The 24,006-nt window shown below is 45.0% G+C and overlaps 1 protein-coding gene across 2 annotated transcripts in view; it reads left to right on the plus strand.

The window, feature by feature from the left end:
* Positions 1-22,731: 22,731 nt before the first annotated feature.
* The window catches only part of LOC122934971 (cytochrome P450 2K6-like), a 149,486-nt gene continuing 148,211 nt past the window's right edge, over positions 22,732-24,006 (plus strand). For both annotated transcript variants that reach the window (XM_044290656.1, XM_044290657.1), the window contains exons 1-2: positions 22,732-22,807; positions 22,983-23,170. In XM_044290656.1, coding sequence (XP_044146591.1) covers positions 22,997-23,170 — 174 coding nt within the window. In that variant the 5' untranslated portion in view covers positions 22,732-22,807; positions 22,983-22,996. The remainder of the gene's footprint in view (positions 22,808-22,982; positions 23,171-24,006) is intronic.

Raw genomic sequence — 24,006 nt, forward strand, 5'->3', positions numbered from 1 at the left:
ATACAAAACCCTATAATAAAGGGTGAACTGAGTCCAGCAAAAACTTATAGTCAAAATCAATGCATACCACAAGATATGATGGGAGGTGAGAACAGCAGCACAGGTCAAGATAGAAACCTCGACGACCGTTTCGCCTCAGCTTCGTCGGGAGGTAAGTAACATGTAGCCATAAGCCCCTATTTATATCTCCTATGAATCCTAGGTGCACATGATGTAAGTAAAAATTGCAACAGCTGATGCCTAATACTGAGCGCTTCATACCTGGTGATGCACGCCGAGCCAGCATTGGTGACGCCGCACTCGTCAGGAGGAGGGGTGGAATGCACACCATGCGTTCCAGTCCGCCTCCCAAGGAAATGTAGCGGCGTCCCCACGTGACCCGGCGCACAGCGCACCACGGCAGAGCGCTGCATCAGCTGATCTGGTAACCAGGATACCCGAGTGAGCGGAATATGCCCAGCACATTCGCCCCAATAATAAGGGAGATATAAATCATCCAAAAATAGGAATACGGTACATATACAGATAAATACAAATATAGATATCAACAGAGGGATAGATAATCAGGTCATATGGCTACAAAGGAAACTGTTTAAACAGGAAAAATATATAAATCACTAAAAATCCATATAAAATCAAAACCTAAAGAAAGGATTTGAAACTCAAAGCCTCATTCAATCCATGAGGAGTCACAGTATTGAGCAGAACCATCCATTTTGTTTCTTTTTTGAGGAGGCAACACTTTATGTCTGCCCCCCGATCCCTAATCTAACGTGATCAATCCCTCTAAAAGAGATTCCTCTTGGATTGCAATTATGGGCCTCTCTAAAGTGCTTTGCCACCGGTTTCAATTTCTTAAGTTTGTCCTGTTCGGTGATCTCACCTGCTGCTTTGATGTACCGAATATGTTCTAATACTCTAATCTTGAGCACCCTTGTGGTCATCCCTATATAAATCAGACCACAAGGGCACCCCGCATAATAGATAACCACCTCTGTTTTGCAGGAGATATGATGTACAATTTTGTATTCTTTCTCCCTGCTAGCATTGGTAAATTTATCTGTCTTGACTATATACTGGCATGCAGTACAGCAACCACATGAGAAAAATCCCCATTGTGGACCCTTATCACCAAACAGGCCACCTCTCATCGGGGCCACATAATAGCTCCTAGTCACCATATCCTTTAGATATTTTGCTCTCTTCCAAGTGACTAGTGGTCTCTCCGAGATCACTCTCTTCAAATCTCTGTTCGAAGGACCTGCCAGTGTTTCTGGAGAATGTCCTGCAGTTGTGTCCATTGAGCATTAAAGTTGGTAATGAACATAGGAAAACCATGATCTCTTCCTTTTTTTGGGGGGACATAGCTCAACAAGTTCTCCCTGGAGAGATTTTTGGCTTTCACATATCCTTTCCTGATCACTTTTATCACTTTGCTGCATATCAGCTGTCCCACTGACATGGGGACAGCCTCCTGCGCTAGCACAGCCGTACCAGCCCTGGAGTCTATCACCATGTCAGTGAAACAGCTGATATGCAGCAAAGTTAGTTGTATTCAGCCAGTTATTTACCTGAGCCAGTCTGTATGCTCCTGATGAGTTAAAGTGCTACGAAACGCTGCTATATCAGGTGGCACATAACAGTTATTGATTCAAGTAATACAAGTAGTACCAGGCCCTGGTCGTGGTGCTGCTGGTGCTTGTGTGGCTCCTGTTGCAGGGAGAGGATGTGGTTGATCTGTGCCAGCTAAACACCCAAATGAAACACCTTCCTCAGGTGCACGTAGACGACAGGACGTTCAGCGTCATTTTGTGGGCACGAATACTGGTGTACGAATGGTGAGGCCAGAACAAGTAGAAGCGGTAGTAGATTGGATGGCTGACAGTAGTGATGAGCGGCAGGGGTCATATTCGGATTTGCGATATTTCGCAAATATATTGCAAATTTGAATATTCGTTAGTAGTGTTGATTGTGAATTTTTGTAATGCAAATTTTCGTAACGAGAATCAATGAGATTGTGAAAACTTAGATCCAATGGTATATTCTAACCCCCAGGCGTTCCCATTGTGATGGGGACTCTTGTCGTGGAGGAGTATGCCAAAGTGGAACAACTATACAGATAAAAAAAAAAAAGACATATATTCTAGAAAATAAATATATTCATTTTTTAGAATATTCGTAATATACAAGAATATATAGCAATATAGTGAATATTCGAAAAAAAAAAACTGAATATAGAGCAATTTAGCTAATATAGTGCTTATAATCTTCTTTGTCTAATAGTTGTAATTTTTTTCTCATCTGAAGTTCAGATTGGAAAAAAAATGACAACTATTAAAAAAAAGATTATAGCACTATATTAGCTAAATTATTCTACATTTGTTTTAGTTTTTTTTATATTCGCTATATTGATATATATTCTTGTTTTAGAATATTATGAATATTCAAAAAACTATTATATAGCACTATATCGAATATATTCATTTTTTTGAATATTCGTACATTTTTTTAAAATCTATACAGTTGTTCCACTTTGGCATACTCCTCCCCGACAAGCGTTCCCGTCACCATGGGAATGCCTGGGGGTTAGAATATACCATCAGATCTGAGTTTTCACAATCTCATTGAGGCCCCATGCACACGGCCGTTGTTCACAGCCGTGTGCGGGCCGTGGAACCGCGGCCTGGATCCCTCCTGAGAGCAGGAGCGCACGGCGTCACTGGTTGCTATGACGCCGTGCGCCCCCTGCTGCCGGCACAGTACAGTAATACACTGGTATAGATCGTACCAGTGTATTACTGTACTGTGCCGGCAGCAGGGGGCGCACGGCGTCATAGCAACCAGTGACGCCGTGCGCTCCTGCTCTCAGGAGGGATCCAGGCCGCGGTTCCACGGCCCGCACACGGCTATGAACAACGGCCGTGTGCATGGGGCCTAATTCTTATTATGAAAATTTGCAATCAACACTACTCCTAAAGTCAAAGATATTGCAGCCTTCTCATTGCCCCACAAGCTAGAAGCAGGGAGGGATCATGTGTACTGATTAAAAAAATAAAAATCATTCGAAATTACGAATATATATAACTATATTCTAAATATTTACGATAAAATTTCGCAATTCGAATATTTGTGATCAACACTAGCTGACAGTGCCTCAAGTTCCATTTACATTGTCTCCCACCCGGTCCCCTCTGAAACCGCAGAGTTGGCACCTTCAGCTCATGGGCATCAGTCTTTCCCCTCCCCCCCCCCCTTGCAAATCAGCCAAACAGTCTGATTCCCAAGTCATGTAGCAGTTTCTTATGCTTTTTGATGACTCTGCTGGCGGGGTTTCCGTGGGCCATCCACCTAGCCCTGCCCCAGAAGTAGAAGAGATTGAGTGCACTGATGCCCAACCACTTATGTTTCAGGATTTGGACATGGGAGGACCACCGCAGCACGTCTCTGATGATGATAACGAAACACAGGTGCCAACTGCTGCGGATATCTGTTATGTGCAGACCGCCAAGGAGGGCAGGGGTGAGGAGTTGGAGGAAGATGATGTAGAGTATGATGAGGTCCTAGACCCCACATGGAATCAAGGTCATGCAAGTGACGTGTGCAGTTCTTAGGAAGAGGTGGTGGTCACACAGTGCCAGCTGCACAGCAAAAGAGGGAGTAGAGTGCAAAAGCAGAGTGGCCATCCCCTAGCTAGTATGCCTGCTACTGCTCACCGCACCCAGGGACTGAGCACACCAAAGGCAGCTCCAAGGCGTTTCCTGGCATGGAAGTTCTTCAGACAAGGTGCTGATGAAAAGGTGCAAGTGGTTTGCATGCTGTGCAATCAGAGCCTGAAGCATGGCATAATTGTTCTAAACCTGAGCACAACCTGCATGACCGGGCATCTAAGTGCAAAGCACGAGGTGCAATGGAGTACATACCTGAAAAAAACATTTCAGCTGCGGTCTCGGCCTCTTCCTCCCCCTCTGGAGTGACAGCAGCACCTGCCACCCTACAAACAGAGGATGTGGCAGCAACACCACCACCACCGTCACCCATGGAAAAGTTCAGCTGTCCATCCCCACACTGGAGAGAAAGAGAAAGTACCCCCCTACCCACCCTGCGATACTGTCTCTTCGGGATACTACTTCGCAGGGCCAGGAGGAATTGTTCTGAGATTGGTGAATTTAAGGCCGCAGCATCGGACCTTAAATGTAGGTTTAAAAATAGAGGATACCCAGAACATACATTAAAAAAGGCATATCATCATGCCATGAGTACGAATCGGAGTGAATTGCTGGTCCCTAAAAGTAGGGATAACACCGATTCTACTCCACATATCCTAGCCAATTTTGACAAAGCCCATCGTCAGATCCGTGAAATCCTGAAAAATCATTGGTCCATCCTACAGTCGGATCCAGATATCGGATCATCTATACCTGATTGTCCATCGGTTACGTATAGACGTGGATCCAACTTATGCGATCGATTGGTGCATAGCCTGTATAGTCGGCCTACACCTGAAACATGGCTTAAAAACACAGTAAAAGGTAACTTCCCCTGTGGTTCTTGCATTATATGCAAGCAGGCTCGGACTGGCCCACAGGGGTACAGGGGAATCCCCCGGTGGGCCCCTGAGCAAGGTGGGCCCCTAGTCTCCCACCCCCTACACAAGTGGCGCATAGCACATTCGATTTAGTACACTACATACATATATTCAATGTACAGCACCCTAACCAGCCTATGTTCATATAAAAAACTTGTTAGATAATTTATTATATTTGAATGTATCCGTACGGAGGGCCCCCAAAATAAATTTTAATGGTGGTCCCTAGGTACCCCAGTCCGACACTGTATGCAAGTACATCATGAAAGGAGACTCCTTTACCAGTTCTTCTACTAGAGTGAGATATAATATCTGGTCCTTCATTAGATGCACCACAGTGGGGTTAATATACCTAATTACTTGCAAATGTGGCCTACAATATGTAGGTAAGACCAAGCGCAAATTAAGGAGGAGAATAGGGGAACATCTATCAGATATCCGCAACTCACGGGACACTACGGTGTCTCGTCATGTGCGTGAGACACATGATGGTAATCCAGATGTGTTTTGAGTTCAGGGGATTGTCACGCAGAATAGATCCACACATGGCGGAGATGTGGACACACCATTACTCCGCAAAGAAGCGATGTGGATCTTTAAGCTACAAACTATACAGCCTAGAGGCTTAAATGAAGCAATTTCCTACGCTTGCTTCATTTGATCCATATGCAAGACACACCATGGATATGCCCACGGTTGTTTGCGTCCCTGTATAATTTGAATGGTGCGGTTGCTCTCCGCTGCCTGTCCTTCCCTTTAATTTAATCTTTGGGATAAGGAATGTTGACAGCCACAGTGCACAGATGTGGTGAGTGATAGGTGGTGAGAATTTGGGCAACTTATGGCTAATTAAAATTGGGTTGTGTTTCCTTGGTATAGTCTCATAATTGATGCACTATATATCGCTCTGTCACCTGCTAGGATTCCCTGATATACCTACATTGGAACGAGGCGTTTAGATGACAGTCTTCTGAGCCGCGATTTTCGATTCCCCCTTTATATGAGCGGTTGGTGCGCTGTAAGGAGGCGTTTACGATGACGTGGGCACTGGGCGGATCAGGGGCGAAGGTCAGATGACGCGCCTCAGGCTGATTCGCGGAGTGCTAGCACACGCCCCCACTATAGGCGGGGCATTTCTGATATCTGTTCGGCGTCTGAGTGGCCGGGTACGGCCATCATAGCGCCGGAGCCTTGACACGCAAAAGTGTGAGGCTGGTTCTGCTCCACAGGCTATTATATCTAAAAGAGATTCACGCTCCTGATGATTTGTGGCGTACAGTGCCATAGTGAAACGCGTTGAGCCGGTGATCTGTCATTAGGACACGGCTCTCTAGGCAGGGTGCAGATGTAATGCTAAGCAGCGGAACAGCTGACTTGATTGTGTGTATGCGGTCTGATACCGAGACCCAGTGTGTGGTTGCATGTATGGGTAGGATGTTGTAGACAGCTGAGTGAATATCCACATATAGAACAGCAACTGTGGACAGTTTTGGCAATTGCCTAGTACTCACTCGTAACTGCTCTACAATTCATGCTAGCTAGGACTGCTCAAGTCATGCACCTGCGCCTGGTTCAAATATAAGAACCGTGTCCTGATTCCCTCCCCAGTATAGATTGGCACCAATGTGCTAGCTGGATAGGGTTCTTGTCCAGATTTGAAGTTGTGTGGTGGATCCAAGCATACTCCTATACCACAGCACTTGAGTCTGGAAGCCTGATAGTCACGGAAAGTGATATACAGTCTTTCCCGTTTTTTAATCAGAGTTTAATAAATACTTTATTATTTTCTTTTACAATACGTTCTTCAGGCAGTGATATTCTAAGGAAGTTATATCTCCCTAACTGCACACTGGGTAAATGCAGTGGCTGCTGGGTCTGAGGCGGATAGCAGTTTGGCGCATGTCCTACCGCCACCGAGGATTGAAGGACATTTCTCATTGCCTCCTGTTGCCTCCTCTTCCTCCTCCGCTTCCTCCTCTACCGCCTCCTCATCCGGTCAGCATAACACCTTCACCACCAACTTCAGCACAGCCAGGGGGTAACGACAGCAGGCAGTTTTAAAACTCATCTGTTTGGGGGAAAAACCCCACACCGCGCAGGAGCTGTGGATAGGCATGGAATAACAGACCGATGAGTGATTTCTGCCAGTCAGCCTCAAGCCTGGCCTGGTGGTGTGTGATAATGGTCAAAATCTATTAGCAGCTCTGGGGCTAGCCGGTTTGACGCACATCCAATTCCTGGCACATGTGCTGAAGTTGGTGGTGCAGAGGTTTCTGAAAAATTACCCCGATATGTCAGAGCTGCTGCATAAAGTGCAGGCCGTTTGTGCGCGCTTTCGGTGTTCTCACCCTGTTGCTGCTCACCTCTCTGCACTGCAGCATTACTTTGGTCTTCCCGCTCACCGCCTCATATGCGACGTACCCACAAGGTGGAACTCAACCTTGCACATGCTGGAGAAACTGTGCGAGCAGCAACAGGCCATAGTGGAGTTTTAGCTGCAGCATGCATTGGTGAGTCGCTCTGCAGAACAGCACCACTTCACCACCAACGTGTGGGCCTCCATGCGGGACGTGTGTGTCATGCTGCTCTGTTTCCAGTACTCCACAAACATCGCCAGTGCCGAAAACACAGTCCTCAGCATTACTATGCCACTTCTATGTCTCCTTGAAAAAACACTTCGGGCGATGATGGAAGAGGATGTGCACAGGAGGTGTCATGCCCGGCTCTGACTATGTGCGGAGGTCGGCCAGAATAGCAGCACGTCTTTAGTGTTTGTTTTGGAGTCGTGCTGGTTCCGCCTCCCATAAGGTGCACTGGGTGGGGTCATTAGTTTAAATGGCTCTCATTTCCAGTGCTCTGAGCGGGTTATAGAAATCAGTCTGGCCTAGCAAGCAAGCAAGGTTTTCTGTCCCAGCTCTGTTAAGATAAGTGTGGTTTCTGTTCTTGTTGTTTGCTGTTTTAGTTGTTTTGATATCTTCTCTCCCATCCAGGTTCTGTGTGAGCAGGCTGCTCCTATTTCCCCTTTTCACCATCTCAGGGAAGTTAGGGTGTATTAGCCTAGGCACGAGGACACAGCATTCCTACCACCAAGGTCTGCCTGTAGGCTGAGCAGTGCAGGGAGAGAGGTCAGGGATTACCTAGGAGGTGACCCTTCCCCTGCTTCACGCTCAGAGCCTGGTTGTTGGTTTTTCTGTGTGTCTGAGTGCTTTTCCGTCGTGACATTATAACCCGCCAAACTTTGACTGTTATTACTCAATGGTTTTGTGATGGCGTAAATTGAAGCGTTAGTTGACCGCATGCAGGGGCTATCCCTAGAGGTTGTGGAGCTACGTGGTTTGGTCACACGGTTTCAGAATGCTCTGGCATCAGGTGCAGGTCAAATTTGTGTGGAGCCTAAAGTGGCTCTTCCTGATCGATTTTCAGGGGGTACGGATGACTTTATCAGTTTTAGAGAATCCTGCAAATCTGTATTTTTTGCTGCGTCCATCGTCGTCAGGTGATGAGAGCCAGAGGATAGGAAAAATCATTTCTCTGCTTAAAGGGGACGCGCAATCCTGGGCCTTTTCTCTGCCACCCGGTTCTCGGGCCCTCCGTCCGGTGGAGGATTTTTTTAAGGCTCTGGGATTAATCTATGATGACCCAGATCGGGTCTCGATGGCAGAATCGAGGTTACGTAATTTATTTCAGGGTGAACATACTGCAGAGGCTTACTGTGTTGAGTTTAGGAGATGGGCTACGGAATCAGAGTGGAATGATCCTGCGTTACGTAGTCAGTTTTGTCAAGGGTTATCTGAGAGATTTAAGGATGCCCTTGCTTTTCATGAATACCCAGACTCTTTGGAGAATGCCATGTCTTTAGCAGTACGGTTAGATAGACGTATCAGAGAAAGGTGTAGGGCTCCCTCCGCGCAAGGGATCCCTTCTGCGAGTGGTTTCGTCTCTACTACCTCCCTGGGTGATGTTACAAGTAACTCTGGGGTAGCGGAGGAACCCATGCAGCTGGGTCAGGTTTCTTGCCATTCTAACAGTAGAGACTTTAGGAAATTGCACAAACTGTGTTACTATTGTGGAAAGAGTGGTCATTTTATTTTTGCTTGTCCTTATGTTAAACCGCAAGTGGAAGTGAAAAAGAAAGAAAAAAAAACTTCCCTGTCACATGGTAGCGTGAATGGTGTGGTGGAGCAGGCAGGTATACAAGCTCCCTGCAGTTCCCCTTTTCTCCTTCCAGCTGTGTTTTTTGTTGTTGAAGTATTCCTTGATTGTGGTGCTGGGGTAAACCAAATTGACTCTCTTTTTCTTCAAAATCTAGGACTAAGTACTTGCACTTTAGAGAATGAGATTCGAGTTTTTGCAATTGATTCTTCCCCTTTTTCTCAAAGGAGTCTTACTCACATTGTTCATGGTATTCACTTAAGGGTAGGTGATGCACATGTTGAAATTATTTCTTGTTTTGTCATAAAGGATTTGCCAGCTCCTATGGTTTTGGGGTTGCCATGGTTGATTAAACATAACCCAATTATAGATTGGCAAGCGAGACAAATCATTGGTTGGAGTGAGTTTTGTTCGGATAATTGTCTTGGCACATCTATCTCTGGGGTGTCCACTACGATTTTACCTCAGTACCTCTCAGATTTTGCGGATGTCTTTTTGGAAGGTGGGGCTCAGGAATTACCCCCTCATCGAGACTATGATTGTCCATTAAATCTCATCCCTGGGGCTAAATTGCCAAAATCTCGGCTTTACAACCTTTCTCAACCCGAAAGAGAGGTCATGCGAAAGTATATGGCCGAGAGTTTGGCAAAAGGTCATATTAGGCCATCTAAGTCTCCGGTGGCAGTAGGCTTGTTCTTTGTAACGAAAAAGGATGGATCGCTGAGACCGTGTTTGGATTTCCGGGAATTGAACCGTATTACGGTCCGGGATCCATATCCCCTGCCTTTGATTTTTGACCTTTTTGATCAGATTGTGGGAGCCAAGGTGTTCTCCAACTTGGATTTGAGGGGGGCCTACAACCTGATCAGGATCAAGGAGGGGGATGAGTGGAAAACGGCCTTCAATACGCACTGGAAATGAGAGGTTGCTCATACTCGACCGGCTGGTTCACTTCTTCCATTGTCTATTCCGTCTCGTCCCTGGATGCACTTGTCTATGGACTTTATTACGGATCTACCGAGTTCCAACGGGAGAACAGTAATTTTGGTGGTAGTTGACCGTTTCAGTAAAATGGCTCACTTTATATCTTTATCTAGTCTGCCTAACGCCAAGACCCTTGCGCAGATTTTCGTGGATAATATTGTGAAATTGCATGGTATTCCTTCAGATGTGGTCTCCGATAGGGGCACGCAGTTTGTCTCCAGGTTTTGGAGGGCGTTCTGCTCTCGGCTTGGCATTCAACTTTCATTCTCTTTGGCTTTTCAGCCGCAGTTGAATGGACAGACAGAATGTACTAATCAAAACCTGGAGATCTACTTGAGGTGTTTTGTGGCTGAGAATCAGGGGGACTGGTCCTCATTCTTGTCTCTAGCAGAATTTGCTTTGAATAACCATAGGCAGGAGTCCATGGGTAAGTCGCCGTTTTTCGGCGCATACGGCTTTTATCCTCAGTTTGGTACCTTTTCTGGGACTGGTTCCTCTGGGATGCCAGAGGAGGAGAGATTTTCTTCTGCCTTGTCTTCCATTTGGCGGAAGATCCAAGGGAATTTGGAGAAGATGGGTGAGAGGTATAAGCGAAAGGCTGACAAGAGACGTGTGACTGGTCCGGACCTGTGTGTGGGTGATCTGGTATGCTTGTCCACTAAAAATATTAAGTTGAGAATGCCATCTTGGAAACTGGGTCCAAGATTTATCGGTTCGTACAAAAATATCTGCAGTGATCAACCCAGTAGCGTTTCGGCTGGATCTTCCGCAAACTTGGAGGATTCATGACGTGTTCCACAGGTCTTTACTGAAAAAATATGTAAAACCGGTGGAACCATCGCCATTGCCTCCTCCTCCTCCTGTTCTGGTCGATGGAAATTTGGAGTTTGAGATCTCCATGGTTCTCGACTCTAGAGTTCTTCGGGGTTCCCATCAGTATCTGGTACACTGGAGGGGATACGGTCCTGAGGAGAGGATGTGGGTTCCTGCACGGGATGTCAGTGCCAGCCGACTGGTGAGGGCTTTTCATAGATCTCATCCGGATAAGGTTGGTCCGGGGTGTCCGGAGGTCACCCGTAGAAGGGGGGGTACTGTCATGCCCGGCTCTGACTATGTGCGGAGGTCGGCCAGAATAGCAGCACGTCTTTAGTGTTTGTTTTGGAGTCGTGCTGGATCCGCCTCCCATCATGTGCACTGGGTGGGGTCATTAGTTTAAATGGCTCTCATTTCCAGTGCTCTGAGCGGGTTATAGAAATCAGTCTGGCCTAGCAAGCAAGCAAGGTTTTCTGTCCCACCTCTGTTAAGATAAGTGTGGTTTCTGTTCTTGTTCTTTGCTGTTTTAGTTGTGTTGATATCTTCTCTCCCATCCAGGTTCTGTGTGAGCAGGCTGCTCCTATTTCCCCTTTTCACCATCTCAGGGAAGTTAGGGTGTATTAGCCTAGGCACGAGGACACAGCATTCCTACCATCAAGGTCTGCCTGTAGGCTGAGCAGTGCAGGGAAAGAGGTCAGGGATTAGCTAGGAGGTGACCCTTCCCCTGCTTCTCGCTCAGAGCCTGGTTGTTGGTTTTTCTGTGTGTCTGAGTGCTTGTCCGCTGTGACAGGAGGAAGAGGAGGAGGAAGAGGAATCATTTCCATAGTTATCAGGCCAGTCATTCACAAGTGGCTCGGAGGGTGGATTCCTGCACCAACAGAAGCCAGGTACACAACTGTCTAATCCGGGCACAGTTCTTTAGGATGGGGAGCTGTAGGATAAGGAGGAGGAACCATGTTTACAGCAGGGTGGCACCCAAAGCAGCTCATGGGCATCAATGGAGCGGGGCTGGGGGGATACAGAGGACACAGACGATACACCTCCCACAGAGGACAGCTTTTCGTTGCCTCTGGGCATCCTGGTACACATGATTAACTACATGCTGCAGTGCCTGCGCAATGACCGCCGAGTTGCCCACATTCAAACCCTGCTGGATCCCCACTACAAGGACAACGTACGGTCTTTAATTCCATCACTGAAGCGTGATCGGAAGATGCGCGAGTACAAGCGCACGCTGGTAGATGGCATTCACACCTGATAGCGGGGCCACAGTGGAAGCACAAGGCGAAGGCAGAGGAGGAGGAGGAAGAAGTCGCCAATGCAGCTGGGGCACCGCCAGCATCTCAGAAGGCAGGGTTAGCATGGCTGAAATGTGGAAAAGCTTTGTCAGCACGCCACAACAACCAGCACCACCAGCTGATATGGAACGTCTTAGCAGGAGGCAGCATTTCACCAACATGGTGGAGCAGTATGTGTGCACACGCCTACACGTACTGACTAATGGGTCTGCCCCCTTCAACTTCTGGGTCTCCAAATTGGGCACATGGCCTGAGCTTGCCCTTTACGCCTTGGAGATGCTGGCCTGCCCTGCGGCAAGTGTATTGTCCGAACGTGTGTTTAGCACGGCAGGGGGCGTCATCACAGAGAAGTGCAGCCGCCTGTCCACAGCCAATATGGACAAACTCACGTTCATTTAGGCTGCTTTCACACTCACGTTTGGTGCGGATCCGTCATGGATCTGCACAAACGCATCCGTTCAGATAATACAACCATCTGCATCCATTGAGAAGGGAAACATTTCTATTATCTTTAACATAGCCAAAATGGATCCGTCTTGAACACCATTGAAAGTCAATGATGGACGGATCCGTTTTCTATTGTGCCATATTGTGTCAGTGAAAACGTATCCGTTCCCATTGGCTCAGTTTTGTCAGACGGACACCAAAACGCTGCAAGCAGCGCTTTGGTGTCCGACTCCAAAGCGGAATGGAGGCGGAACGGAGCCAAACTGATGCATTCTGAGCAGATCCTTATCCATAGTATATTCATATGTTTTTATGTTTTAGTGTCTCATAGTACATAACATAAGGCCGAAAAAAGACATTTGTCCATCCAGTTCGGCCTGTCATCCTGCAAGTTGATCCAGAGGAAGGCAGTTTTCCTCACTTTAGGGGAATAAAAAATCCCTTCCCGACTCCAATCAGAATAACTCCCTGGATCAACTACCCCTCTCTAGTAGCTACAGCCTGTAATATTATTACACTCCAAAAATACACCCAGGCCCTTCTTGAACTCTTTAAGTTATCACCACCTCCTCAGGCAGAGAGTTTCATAGTCTCACTGCTCTTACCATAAAGAATCCTCTTCTAGGTTTGTGTACAAACCATCTTTCCTCCATACACAGAGGATGTCCCATCGTCACAGTCACAGTCCTGGGGATAAATAGATGATGGGATAGGTCTCTGTACTGACCCCTGATATATTTATACATAGTAATTAGATCTCCCCTCAGTCGTCTTTTTTCTAAAGTGAATAACCCTAATGTAGATAATCTTTCAGGGTACTGTAGTTGCCCCATTCTAGTTATTACTTTAGTTGCCCTCCTCTGGACCCTCTCCAGCTCTGCTATGTCTGCCTTGTTTACAGGAGCCCAGAACTGTACACAGTACTCCATGTGTGGTCTTACTAGCGATTTGTAAAGTGGTAGGACTATGTTCCTATCACGGGCATCTATGCCCCTTTTGATGCAACCCATTATCTTATTGGCCTTGGCAGCAGCTGCCTGACACTGTTTTTTTCAACTTAGTTTGCGGTTTATTAAAATTCCTAGATCCTTTTCCATGTCAGTGAAACCCAGTGTTTTACCATTTAGTATGTACGGGTGACTTGCATTATTCCTTCCCATGTGCATAACCTTACATTTGTCAGTGTTAAACGCCATCTGCCACTTATGTGCCCAAGCCTCCAATCTATCCAGATCCCTCTGTAGTAGTATACTGTCCTCTTCAGTGTTAATTACTTTACACAGTTTAGTGTCATCTGCGAAAATTGCCTTCTACAAGATCATTAATAAATATATTGAAGAGAATAGGGCCCAATACTGACCCCTGAGGTACTCCACTAGTGACAGTGACCCAATCTGAGTGTGTATCATTAATAACCACCCTCTGTTTTCTATCACTGAGCCAATTACTTACCCACATACAGACGTTTTCTCCCAGTCCGAGCATTCGTATTTTATATACTAACCTTTTATGTGGTACAGTGTCAAATGCTTTGGAGAAGTCCAGATATACAACATCCATTGTTGAACTTACCTCCTCATAGAAACTGATTAAATTAGTTTGACATGACCGATCCCTCACAAAGTAATGCTGATATGGCATTATTTGCTTATTTCCGTTGAGATACTCTAAGATGTTTTACTACTTCCTGGGTCAGACAGGACACTTTTAATGGGGAATTTATTTTTACATTCTGCATTTCATCTGACAGTTTATTTTCCTCAGTGAATACATTGGAGGAAAAAAAAATATTTAACAGCTTTGCTTTCTCCTCGTTGCTCTCTGCGACTCCCACCTCATTATTCTTTAAAGGGCCAACACCTTCAGATTTATACTTTTTAACATTTATATAATTGAAGAACATTTTAGGGTTAGTTTTACTCTCTTTGGCAATTAATCTCTCGGTCTCTAGTTTGGCCGCTTTTATTTATTTTTTACATGTTCTATTTTTTTCCTTATAGTTTTTCAGTGCTTTCGTGTCCCCTCCTGTTTTATTGATTTATATGCTTTCTTTTTGCCGTTTATTGCTTTCTTTACAGTTCTATTTATCCACATTGGTTTATTTTTGTTCCTTAACCTTTTATTCCCATACGGCATGTACCTCTCACAAAGTGATTTTAGGATGCTTTTAAAGATATCCCATTTTGTTGCTTTATTTTTGAGGACTTTGTCCCAGTTAGTTAGACCTATTTCCCCTCTTAGTTGGATACATTTATCTTTTTTGAAGTTTGGTATTTTTGTTCCTCCCTGTAGAAACGCACTTTTGAATGATAATTGGTAGGTTATTACTTTATGGTCACTATTTCCCAGGTGTCCCCCAACCTGCATGTCTGTTGTTCTGTCAGGGCTATTGGTTAATACTAAGTCCAGTATGGCCGTCCCTCTAGTCGGGTCCTGAACCAGTTGGGAGAGGTAATTGTCTTTGGTTATTGCCAAGAACCTGTTTCCTTTATGAGATATACAAGTTTCAGTTTTCAAGTGTATATATGGGTAGTTGAAGTCCCCATAATAACCACTGGCCTTGTCTATCTCTTTTAGCAGTAGATTTTCTGTGGACTCTGGAATATTAGGTGGTTTATCGTAAACTCCTATTAGTAATGTAACTCGGCGTTGAAGGCGCACTCGGTCTCCCATCAGCCGCAGACCTGCTGCTTAGCTTCGGGAGCGAGGATCTGTGTTTGGCCTTGTTTCCAGGGTGGCTTTGCTAGCTGGGAGGCTACCTGCTCCTAGGTCTGCCTTGAGCGCCGAGCTGATCACTCGGTGCTCGACTTGTCTGTCTGTTGGTCATGTGACGCTGGCCACGTCACATGACCCTCACTCCCCACTATAAATACAGGCAACCTGCTGGCTACAGGTTGCCTGTGATACTGGTCCATTGGTGCTTCATTGTTCCTTAGTTCTAGTCTGCGGCTGCTTGTTCGGATTGACCTCCTGACCTCGTGACCTCGGCTCGTTCTTTGACCTCGACTTTGTCTCATCCTTTGTAAGAATTTGCTCTCCTGGATTGACCTTGGCTGTAAATGTTGTCTTTACATTTGCCTGCTTCATTTGCACTCCCGCTTCTCCTGGTTCTGACCCTTGGCTTGTTGAGCTTCCGTATCTTTCCTCTGTGTACTTACGTAAGTAAGGGACTGCCGCCCAGTTATGCCCCGTCGCCTAGGGCGGGTAGTGTAAGTAGGCAGGGACAGGGGTTGAGGGTGGAGTCAGAGTGCACCCTCTTTCCTTCCTCTCTGTTCCCTGACAAGTAATTTATTATTGTTTTTAGCCCAGTGTATCTCTACCCACAGTGACTCCACATGTTCATGTCCCTCACTTATATCTTCACGGAGTGTGGGCTTTAGATAAGACTTTACATAAAAGCAAACCTCTCCCCCTCTCCGGTTTTGGCGATCCTTTCTTTTTTTTTTTTATATTGAAAATTTTTATTGTTTTCAATTTTTCAATGCTTAGACATTTTCCAATAAGTAAAGTATACAACAATCCATGTGACATAAACAAAAGCGACAATCACATATCTTGAGATGTCACATATATAGTTAACCTAAGGGCGATTAAGCCCAACATGACAGGCATTGGCAAAAGAATAAAAGGATCATAGAAATCTTACAAATATGTCAGAGTAAATCCAGACTCGTAGGTATATAAGGTAGGCGTCAATGGTGAGAGCGAATAGTTGGGAGGGGAGAGGGGGGAGGATATGTTAATATAGGTAAGTAAGCCTCTATCCGGGAAGGGACGGGGGAGACATGGCAGTAAAAGGTTGCTATTAAGCTCAGCACCTATGGAAAGTTTCTGTATTGCTTCCAAGGTAACCACATTTTGATGAAAGAGGGTCTAGAATGTGACTCCCAGTGTGAAATCTCCTCTAGCCTGTAGATCTGATCAACCTTGTTGGACCAATGTTCAATACTGGGGATATCTGAAGATAACCAGTGAGTTGGTAAGAGCAGTCTGGCTGCTGCCAACAGGAGGGCAAAAATAACTTTTTTATAAGGGCCCAGGCCTTCCAATCCGAGTGACAATAAAATCAACTCAGGAGAGCAGGTGAGAGATGATTGACAAATCTGGTTACATAGTTGGGTTATGGTGTGCCACCATGGGTTAATCAGGGCACATGCCCACCATACGTGCATAAAAGTTCCCTTAGCTTCATGACATCTCCAACATAGATCACTGGCTGTTTTACTGTATCTGTAGGTTTTGTCTGGGGTCCTGTACCATTGCATAAGGATCTTATAGCTGTTTTCTTGGATGCGTATGCATCTAGATATCTTGTGTGGGAGAATCAGCATTTTAGAGGTTTCTTGAGGTGTTAGGGACCTTTGAAGATCCTTCTCCCACTTGCCTACTATTGCAGGTTTAATAAAGGAGGCAGGGGACTTCAAATGCATATAAATCTTGGAAATGGCTTTAGGCGGGTATCTCTTACTATTCAGCATTTCCACAAACCAATTTGATTCTTCTGGTGGGGGAGGGCTTTTCATTTTGCTAAGTAGTTCCGTTTTAATGAAATGTAACAGGGTGGGGTTATGAATCCGTGTCCCCAGAATTTTGCAAATTTCAGAGTCAGGAAGAATGCAGCCATCTGGGTCTAAAAACTGGGCAATGGGGATCACCGATGTCCTAATACATAGCGGATAGCTTTCTTTCAGTTCTTTAGGGGCCAGATCGATTATGTCTTTTATGTGCATAAGAGAGGTAAAAGGCGTCGGAGCCCCAAAGCTGGTCGAGAAACCCCCCCCAGACCCTTAAGGTATTGCGTATAAGAGGGTTAGGTATTGAGCTTAGGGTCGGGGGTGGCCTGTCAGCCAGCAAGAGGGCCCTAGGAGAGAAGGGGAGGAGCGCAGTCTCCAATGCGAGCCAAGATTTATAGGAGGGTTCTCTAATCCAATCAATGGCTCTAGAAAGCTGGGTGGCAAGCATATATGATTTAGGGTCAGGGAGGCCAATACCTCCTCTATTCCTAGGTTTGGTCAAGGTGTCAAAAGAGATACGAGGGCTTTTGGCTTGCCAAATGAATTTACGAATGTGCTTGTTTAAGGATGCAAAGTATGACCTGGGAATATCAATAGGGAGGACCTGCATCATATATGTAAGTTTTGGCATGATCAGCGACATGAAGATGTTCTTCCTTCCGAACCAGGAGAGATAGGGAGAGTCTAAGGAGTCCATCTGAGCTATCATAGAGACTAGAAGGGGTTTGTAGTTTAATTGAAATAGATCAGGCAGGTGAGAGGATAATTTGATCCCTAGGTAGGTTAATTGTTGAGTCTGCCAATTGAAGGGCGAGTTAATTTGGAGGGAGGCGATATTGGCGGGGGAAAGGCCTATATGTAAAACCTGGGATTTGGAGGGGTTGACTTTAAAATTGGAAAGGGAGCCAAAAAGGTTAAGTGTTGAGAGGATCTTGGACATGGATCTCTGTGGGTTAGTGGTGACAATCAGAAGGTCGTCGGCAAAGGCTGCCAGTTTAAATTCTCGGCTCCCCACTTTCAGACCTCTAATTTCACCGTCCTGTCTGAGGGCTTGAAGAAGGGATTCCATTACAAGGACAAAAATGAGTGGGGAGAGGGGGCATCCCTGCCTCATTCCATTTCTAATGGGGAAGAGGGAGGAAAGAAGACCATTTACTGACACGGACGCCGAGGAGCACGTGTACATGGAAAATATAGAGTTGATATACTGCTCCGGGATTTTGAATTTAGCCAGGGCTAGTCTGATATAAGTCCAGTCCACCCTATCAAATGCCTTCTCGGCGTCCGTGCCAAGCAGGACCAATGGGGAGGATTTATGTGAAGCATAAAACAGGGCGTCTAGGATTTTAGTGGTATTGTCCTTACCCTCCCTGCCTCTGACAAAACCGACCTGGTCAGGGTTGATTAATTCAGGGAGTAGATTTTGTAGCCTAGTAGCCAGCATTTTGGCTAAAAGTTTAAGGTCGACATTAAGCAAGGAAATAGGACGATAATTGGGGCAGAGCGTGGGATCTTTACCCACTTTAGGGATTATTGTAATGACTGCTTTAGTCATATCAGAAGAGAGTGGGTGGTTGGACAATGATAAATTGCAAATAGGGAGCAAGTGGGGTAGCAGGATACTTTGAAAGGCCGAATAGTAAGTTATGGGGAGACCGTCCGGACCAGGGCATTTGCCTCTAGGGGTAGATTTAATCGCAGCACTTAGTTCCGGGATAGTGAACGGTTTGGTCAGGGATTCTTGTTGTGCCAAATTTAATGTGGGAAGGTTAAGAGTCTCCAGGAAGGAACTGATATTACTTTCTCTATCCAGGGAAGGATTAGGGAGGTCAGGGGCTGGGAGATTATATAAAGATTTGAAAAATAGTCAAAATTGTTCAGCAATTTCTTCAGCCTTAAATAGTTGAACTCCTTGGGAGGAATTAATGGACTGAACATAGCGGGAGTTTCTTCTCTGTTTGATTCGGCTCATGACATATTTAGAAGCTTTGTTTCCATGGGCATAAATCTTCTGTTGAGCGGACAGAAATAATTTGGCTGAGCACTCGTTCAGAAGATTCTTCAGTTGAGTTCTAAGAGAGGAAAGTTCCGATAGTTTCTGTGCCATTAAAGATTGCTTATGCGCTTTTTCTACTTGGTGAATTTGTGAAAGCAGGGTATTAAGTCTTTTCTCCGACTCTTTCTTTAGAAAAGAGCAGAGACTGATCAGTCTGCCTCGTATATATGCTTTGTGAGCATCCCAGATAACCTGGGGGGTTACTTATGGGGTATTATTGGTTAAGAAGTATTCTTCTAAATAAGAGGTAATTTGGGCTGTATATTTGGCATTATTCAATAAGGACTCATTGAATCTCCAATTTGGTTGACTGGCATTTCTTTTCCCCGGGGATATTGTACAGAAAATTGGGGAGTGGTCTGATAGAGTGATATCTCCTATTTTGGGTAAAGACCAGGATTGTAATTTCTCCTTCGGGACTAGAATGTAGTCAATTCTACTATAGGAGTTATTTGCAGAGGAGTAAAAAGAATAGTCAATTACGTCAGGGTTAAGACACCGCCATACATCTATAATTCCCAGGTTGTGCAACTTTGTATGTAGCAGTCTGAGGGTCTTTGCAGAGATGGGGGATTTTTTAGAGGATGTGTCTATTAAAGGATTGAAAGCAACGTTAAAGTCTCCTGCAACAATTAGGAAACCCTCTCTATGTTGCTCAATTAAAGAAAAAACATTAATGAGCCAGCTAAGCTGGTCGGTATTTGGGGCATAAATGTTTACAAACGTGAACATAGATAGTCCCACCTGACCTTTAAGGATCAAATATCGGCCCTCTGGATCCTGGACGTGAGACTTATATTGAAAGGGAAGGCCTCTGCGGAAGCCTATGCTAACTCCCCTCGAGGCCGCACCCCCGGCCCCACAATGGTACCAGCAGGGATACCTGGAATGGGAAAGATTAGGGTAATTATTGTGTTTGAAGTGTGTCTCCTGAAGAAAAACCAGTGAGCAGTTTTCCCTGTGCAAGAGAGATAAGATCTGGCATCTTTTAGAAGGGGATCTCAGCCCCTTGACATTGTATGAGGCTAATTTAAAATCTGCCATAATTTTTTAGTAAGGTGGGAAACCCAAAGGCTATAAAAGACACAGCAGAAAGGAATTTGACAAACCAGATACATCGTGAGGAGGAGGGTGCGACCACGAGTGGATCCAGAAGGGCTCTCACAGTTTCGGATTGGGAAGGGTATTGGAGTATTTCTTGAGTACCTGTCAGAACATGAACAAATAGAACAAAAACCAACAGAAAAAAGGTAAATAAAAGCAAAGAATGAATAAGTATCATCCAGACAAGGCAGGGTATTAAAACCTAGCCTATCCGGGGTAATAACAAGTAGGGGGGTAAAGGGTATCATACCCAGAAGCACTTCCCTCAAGGATAGCAAAAGTACTATAGCCTAGTGGTTGTTACAATCCTAATGAAGGAAGAGTGGGGGACATTATGGTAAATGAGATACCGTGCATATGGTAGCTCTTCATATAGCAAATAAGGGTAAAATGATGGAAATAGAGTGTATCTATCGTCAACCCTCAGGGGGAGCGTCCCATATTGCTCTAAGAAAGGTGTTAGTAGGTAAGGGTACTACACTCGACTTCTTCAATGCAGTAGGGCAGAGAAAAGGATGGGAAACCAGCAAAACAACAGTTAGGTTACTTAATCATATCATGACTAGTCTGGCTTTAAAACAGATGGGAAACCTCAGAAGAGAAGTCCCTACTGTCTCTACGTCCAATGTTAGGTGAAGAGCAAGGCCAGATTATAAGGCGAGCCCAGCTCCTCCCCCAGCACATAGCTTATAGTCAACAATTTAAATATATATCAAAAGCTTAACATTAGTAAGTCCCATCCGACGACTTTCTTGTACACCCATATCTGGAGATGAGAAGGTGAAATCAGCTACTTGTCCACCAAGGAAAGGCGTTTTGGGGTGGAAAAGGAGTCTCTTCTTCAGCTGCTTCTTTGAGCCTTTGGGGTGCGTTGGGGCTCCCAGGGAATTGACCTGGGTAAATCAGGCAGAGAGTTGAGGTTCTGGACCATGTCCCAATTTGCAATAGGTAATGGAGGTAGCTGAAGCAGATCATAAGTCTTATCCAGGTCTGCGAACGAGGAAACGTGGATGCGGCGGCCCTCATGTAGGAAGGATAATCCGAAAGGAAATGTCCATCTATAGAGGATTCTCTGCTGCCTTAGCCAATCAGTGAGGGGTTTCAAAGCTTTGCGTTTCTTGAGGGTTGATTGCGACAGATCTTGGTAAATGGCGATGCTGTTATTTTCCCATTCCACAGAGTTGGAGTTCCTGGCCCCTGCTAAAATGGCTTCTTTCACAGGGAAGTGTAAAAATTTACATATAACATCTCTAGGCGGTTCATTCGCCTGCGGTTTGGGCCTGAGGGCTCAGTGTGCCCGTTCAAGCAGGACCTCATGTGCCGAGTCAGAGCCTAGAATCTTGAGGCATATCTGAGTTACTGTTTCCGGAATGTCCACTGCTGGGATGGTCTCAGGTATCCCTCTAAAGCGCAAGTTATTTTGCCTGCTTCTATTCTCTTGGTCCTCCATGGCTGTATATAGGGCGTTTATATGGCACTGCGCTAGAGACATGCTAGAGGACACTTCACCCTGGTGCTAGAGGATCGCGGCCTGAGTTTCTTTTAAGGTCTCCACTCTCCTTCCTATTTGTCTCAGATCTTCTTTTATTGAAGAAATGTCCACACTGATGGGACTCAGAGCTTCCGATAGAGCTTCCTTTAGAAAAGATCTAGATATCGGCAGGCAGTCCGCCTCAATGAGGTCGTCCCCTACCTTCTCACTGCTACATGCGGCAAGCTGTTTGTGTCCGGAGCGTGGGGTGCTGGGCGCCATCTTGGGTTCTCGGCTCACTTGTGCAGCGGCAGCTTTTTTCATAAATTTCTCTATTTCCCCAGCTTGACTTTGGGAGCGGTTGCCTCCTGGCTGGTCTGTGGGCTTTTGGCCCCCGATCTTTACCATTTCAGCTGACAGTAGGCTTATGAATTAGTGCTGAGAGGGATATGCAGACGGGAGAGCAGCGCTTCAGACGTCCATCCGGATCAAGCGCTGGCTCCACCCCCGGTTTTGGTGATCCTTTCTAAACAGACTGTAACCTTGTACATTTACTGCCCAGTTATAGGTATCATCCAGCCATGTCTCAGTTATTCCCACTACCTCATTCTCCTCCACACACATCACTAATTCCAGTTCACCAGTTTTATTTGTCAGGCTTCTGGCATTAGTATACATACATTTGAGAGGTTTATGTATATGTTTTACCCTACACCTTTCCTTCTGAACTGTTCTAGTCCCTCCTTCCATTCCTCCCCCAGTCCCACTACCTTGCCCCAGTCTCTATCTGCACTATCTTCCCCTCCTATAATGTAATTTACCTCTCCCCCAGTCCCTAGTTTAAACACTCCTCCAACCTCCTCCATTCATTACTGTATAGACAGGATGGTGGCTCAGTGGTTAGCGCAAGGCACCAGCGCTGGGGTCGTGGGTTTGAATCTGACCAAGGACCACATCTGCTTGGAGTTTGTATGCTCTCCTCAGATTTGCGTGGGTTTACTTTGGGTACTCTGGTTTTCTCCCACACTCCATAGACATAATAATAGAGAACTTAGATTGTTAGCCCCATTGAAGAAGGCAAGTGATGCTAATGTCTGTAAAGTGCTGCTGAATATGTCAGTTCTATATAATTGCATAAAATAAATAATAATCAATAAATAAAATATCCTCACAGTCGTACATTATACAGAACGTTCCACTGAGTTTGACACACTGTGGAAGATAAACACTGTTGATATTTTCACCTCCTTTATGGAGGTGGAGCTATTGGTATTGTAATCCATAAACCAGTATAAAAGTCCTTCAGATAGAAAGAGAAGACTGGATCCACGCAGGACCAACTTTTCTCCCACTTTTCTTGATTTTCTTCTTTTGGAATACAATGTAATCTAAACAATGTCCCTCAATAGTTTGTTTATATAAATTCTCAAATTCTATCTATCTATCTATCTATCTATCTATCTATCTATCTATCTATAATCTAATCTTTAGTTCTATTATTCATTATTTATTTTCAAACCTAAACTTGTTCTTTGTCTCTCATCTAAATACTTTACAGAACTTTGATTCACCATGGATCTGGCCATACTTCTCTTCTCCATCGTTGTCATCCTATTTTTAGCTAGTGCTTTTAAGAAGAATAAAGAAGGAAGTTCTAACAATTTCCCACCTGGACCACCGCCTTTGCCGATCATTGGAAATATGCACATTGTGGATGGAAATAAACCCTACAAAACATTTATGCAGGTAATTCTGAATGTCCATGCTGGGGATGATGTACTAATGCTTTCTCATAGTTATGTACATAGACCAGGCAGTCACAGAATGCACCAAATTACTTACAGTAGTACATGGGTGATTTGTTGCATCCGGCATGAAGTATACCATTTCTATTACTAACACCAGCTCAAGGTTAGACTACCATTATGTCTTCTGTTTATGTGGCAAAAAGGTAGCGCACGCCATTATAAAAAAGCTGGTGCATACATGCCTCCTTTCTTTGGACACTTCTGAAAAGCGTCAAGAAAAAGGCGGAGACATCTGCTCTTTTTGGAGCAAATAAGAAAATCCTCTAAATTGATTTGAATCAAAAATAATTCTGGTGCAACAACAGAAGTAATTGTCGGCCATTGTTAAGTAAATGGAGCATCTAATATATAACATGTGGTGAAACTATGGCTCCCAGCATGCTCCATTCATTTCTATGGAGTTCTGAGAACAGCCAAGCAAGTGTACATCTTGGGAGTTGTCGTTTTAACACAGCTGTAGTGTCGGAGGTTAGACATCACAGTTCTAAGCTTTCTTGTTTGGGTACGGGAGAAGTTGAAAGTGACTGACATTATAAATATTGACTATATTAACCCCTCAAAGGACTGGGACAATTTGGGAAAAATTTTTTTTGGGGCATTTCACTTTTTTTTATGGCACCATTTAATTTACTATATCATGTACTAGAAAATGGGAAATACATTCTTTGTGGGGTGAAATTGAAATAAAGAACAAAAATAACAAAAACACAATTCCACGAAGGTTCTTTGGGTTTTGATATTGTGATGTTCACTTTGCGATAAAAATGATTTGAT

This window comes from Bufo gargarizans, chromosome 4 (genome assembly GCF_014858855.1).
Source record: "Bufo gargarizans isolate SCDJY-AF-19 chromosome 4, ASM1485885v1, whole genome shotgun sequence".
NCBI lineage: Eukaryota > Metazoa > Chordata > Amphibia > Anura > Bufonidae > Bufo > Bufo gargarizans.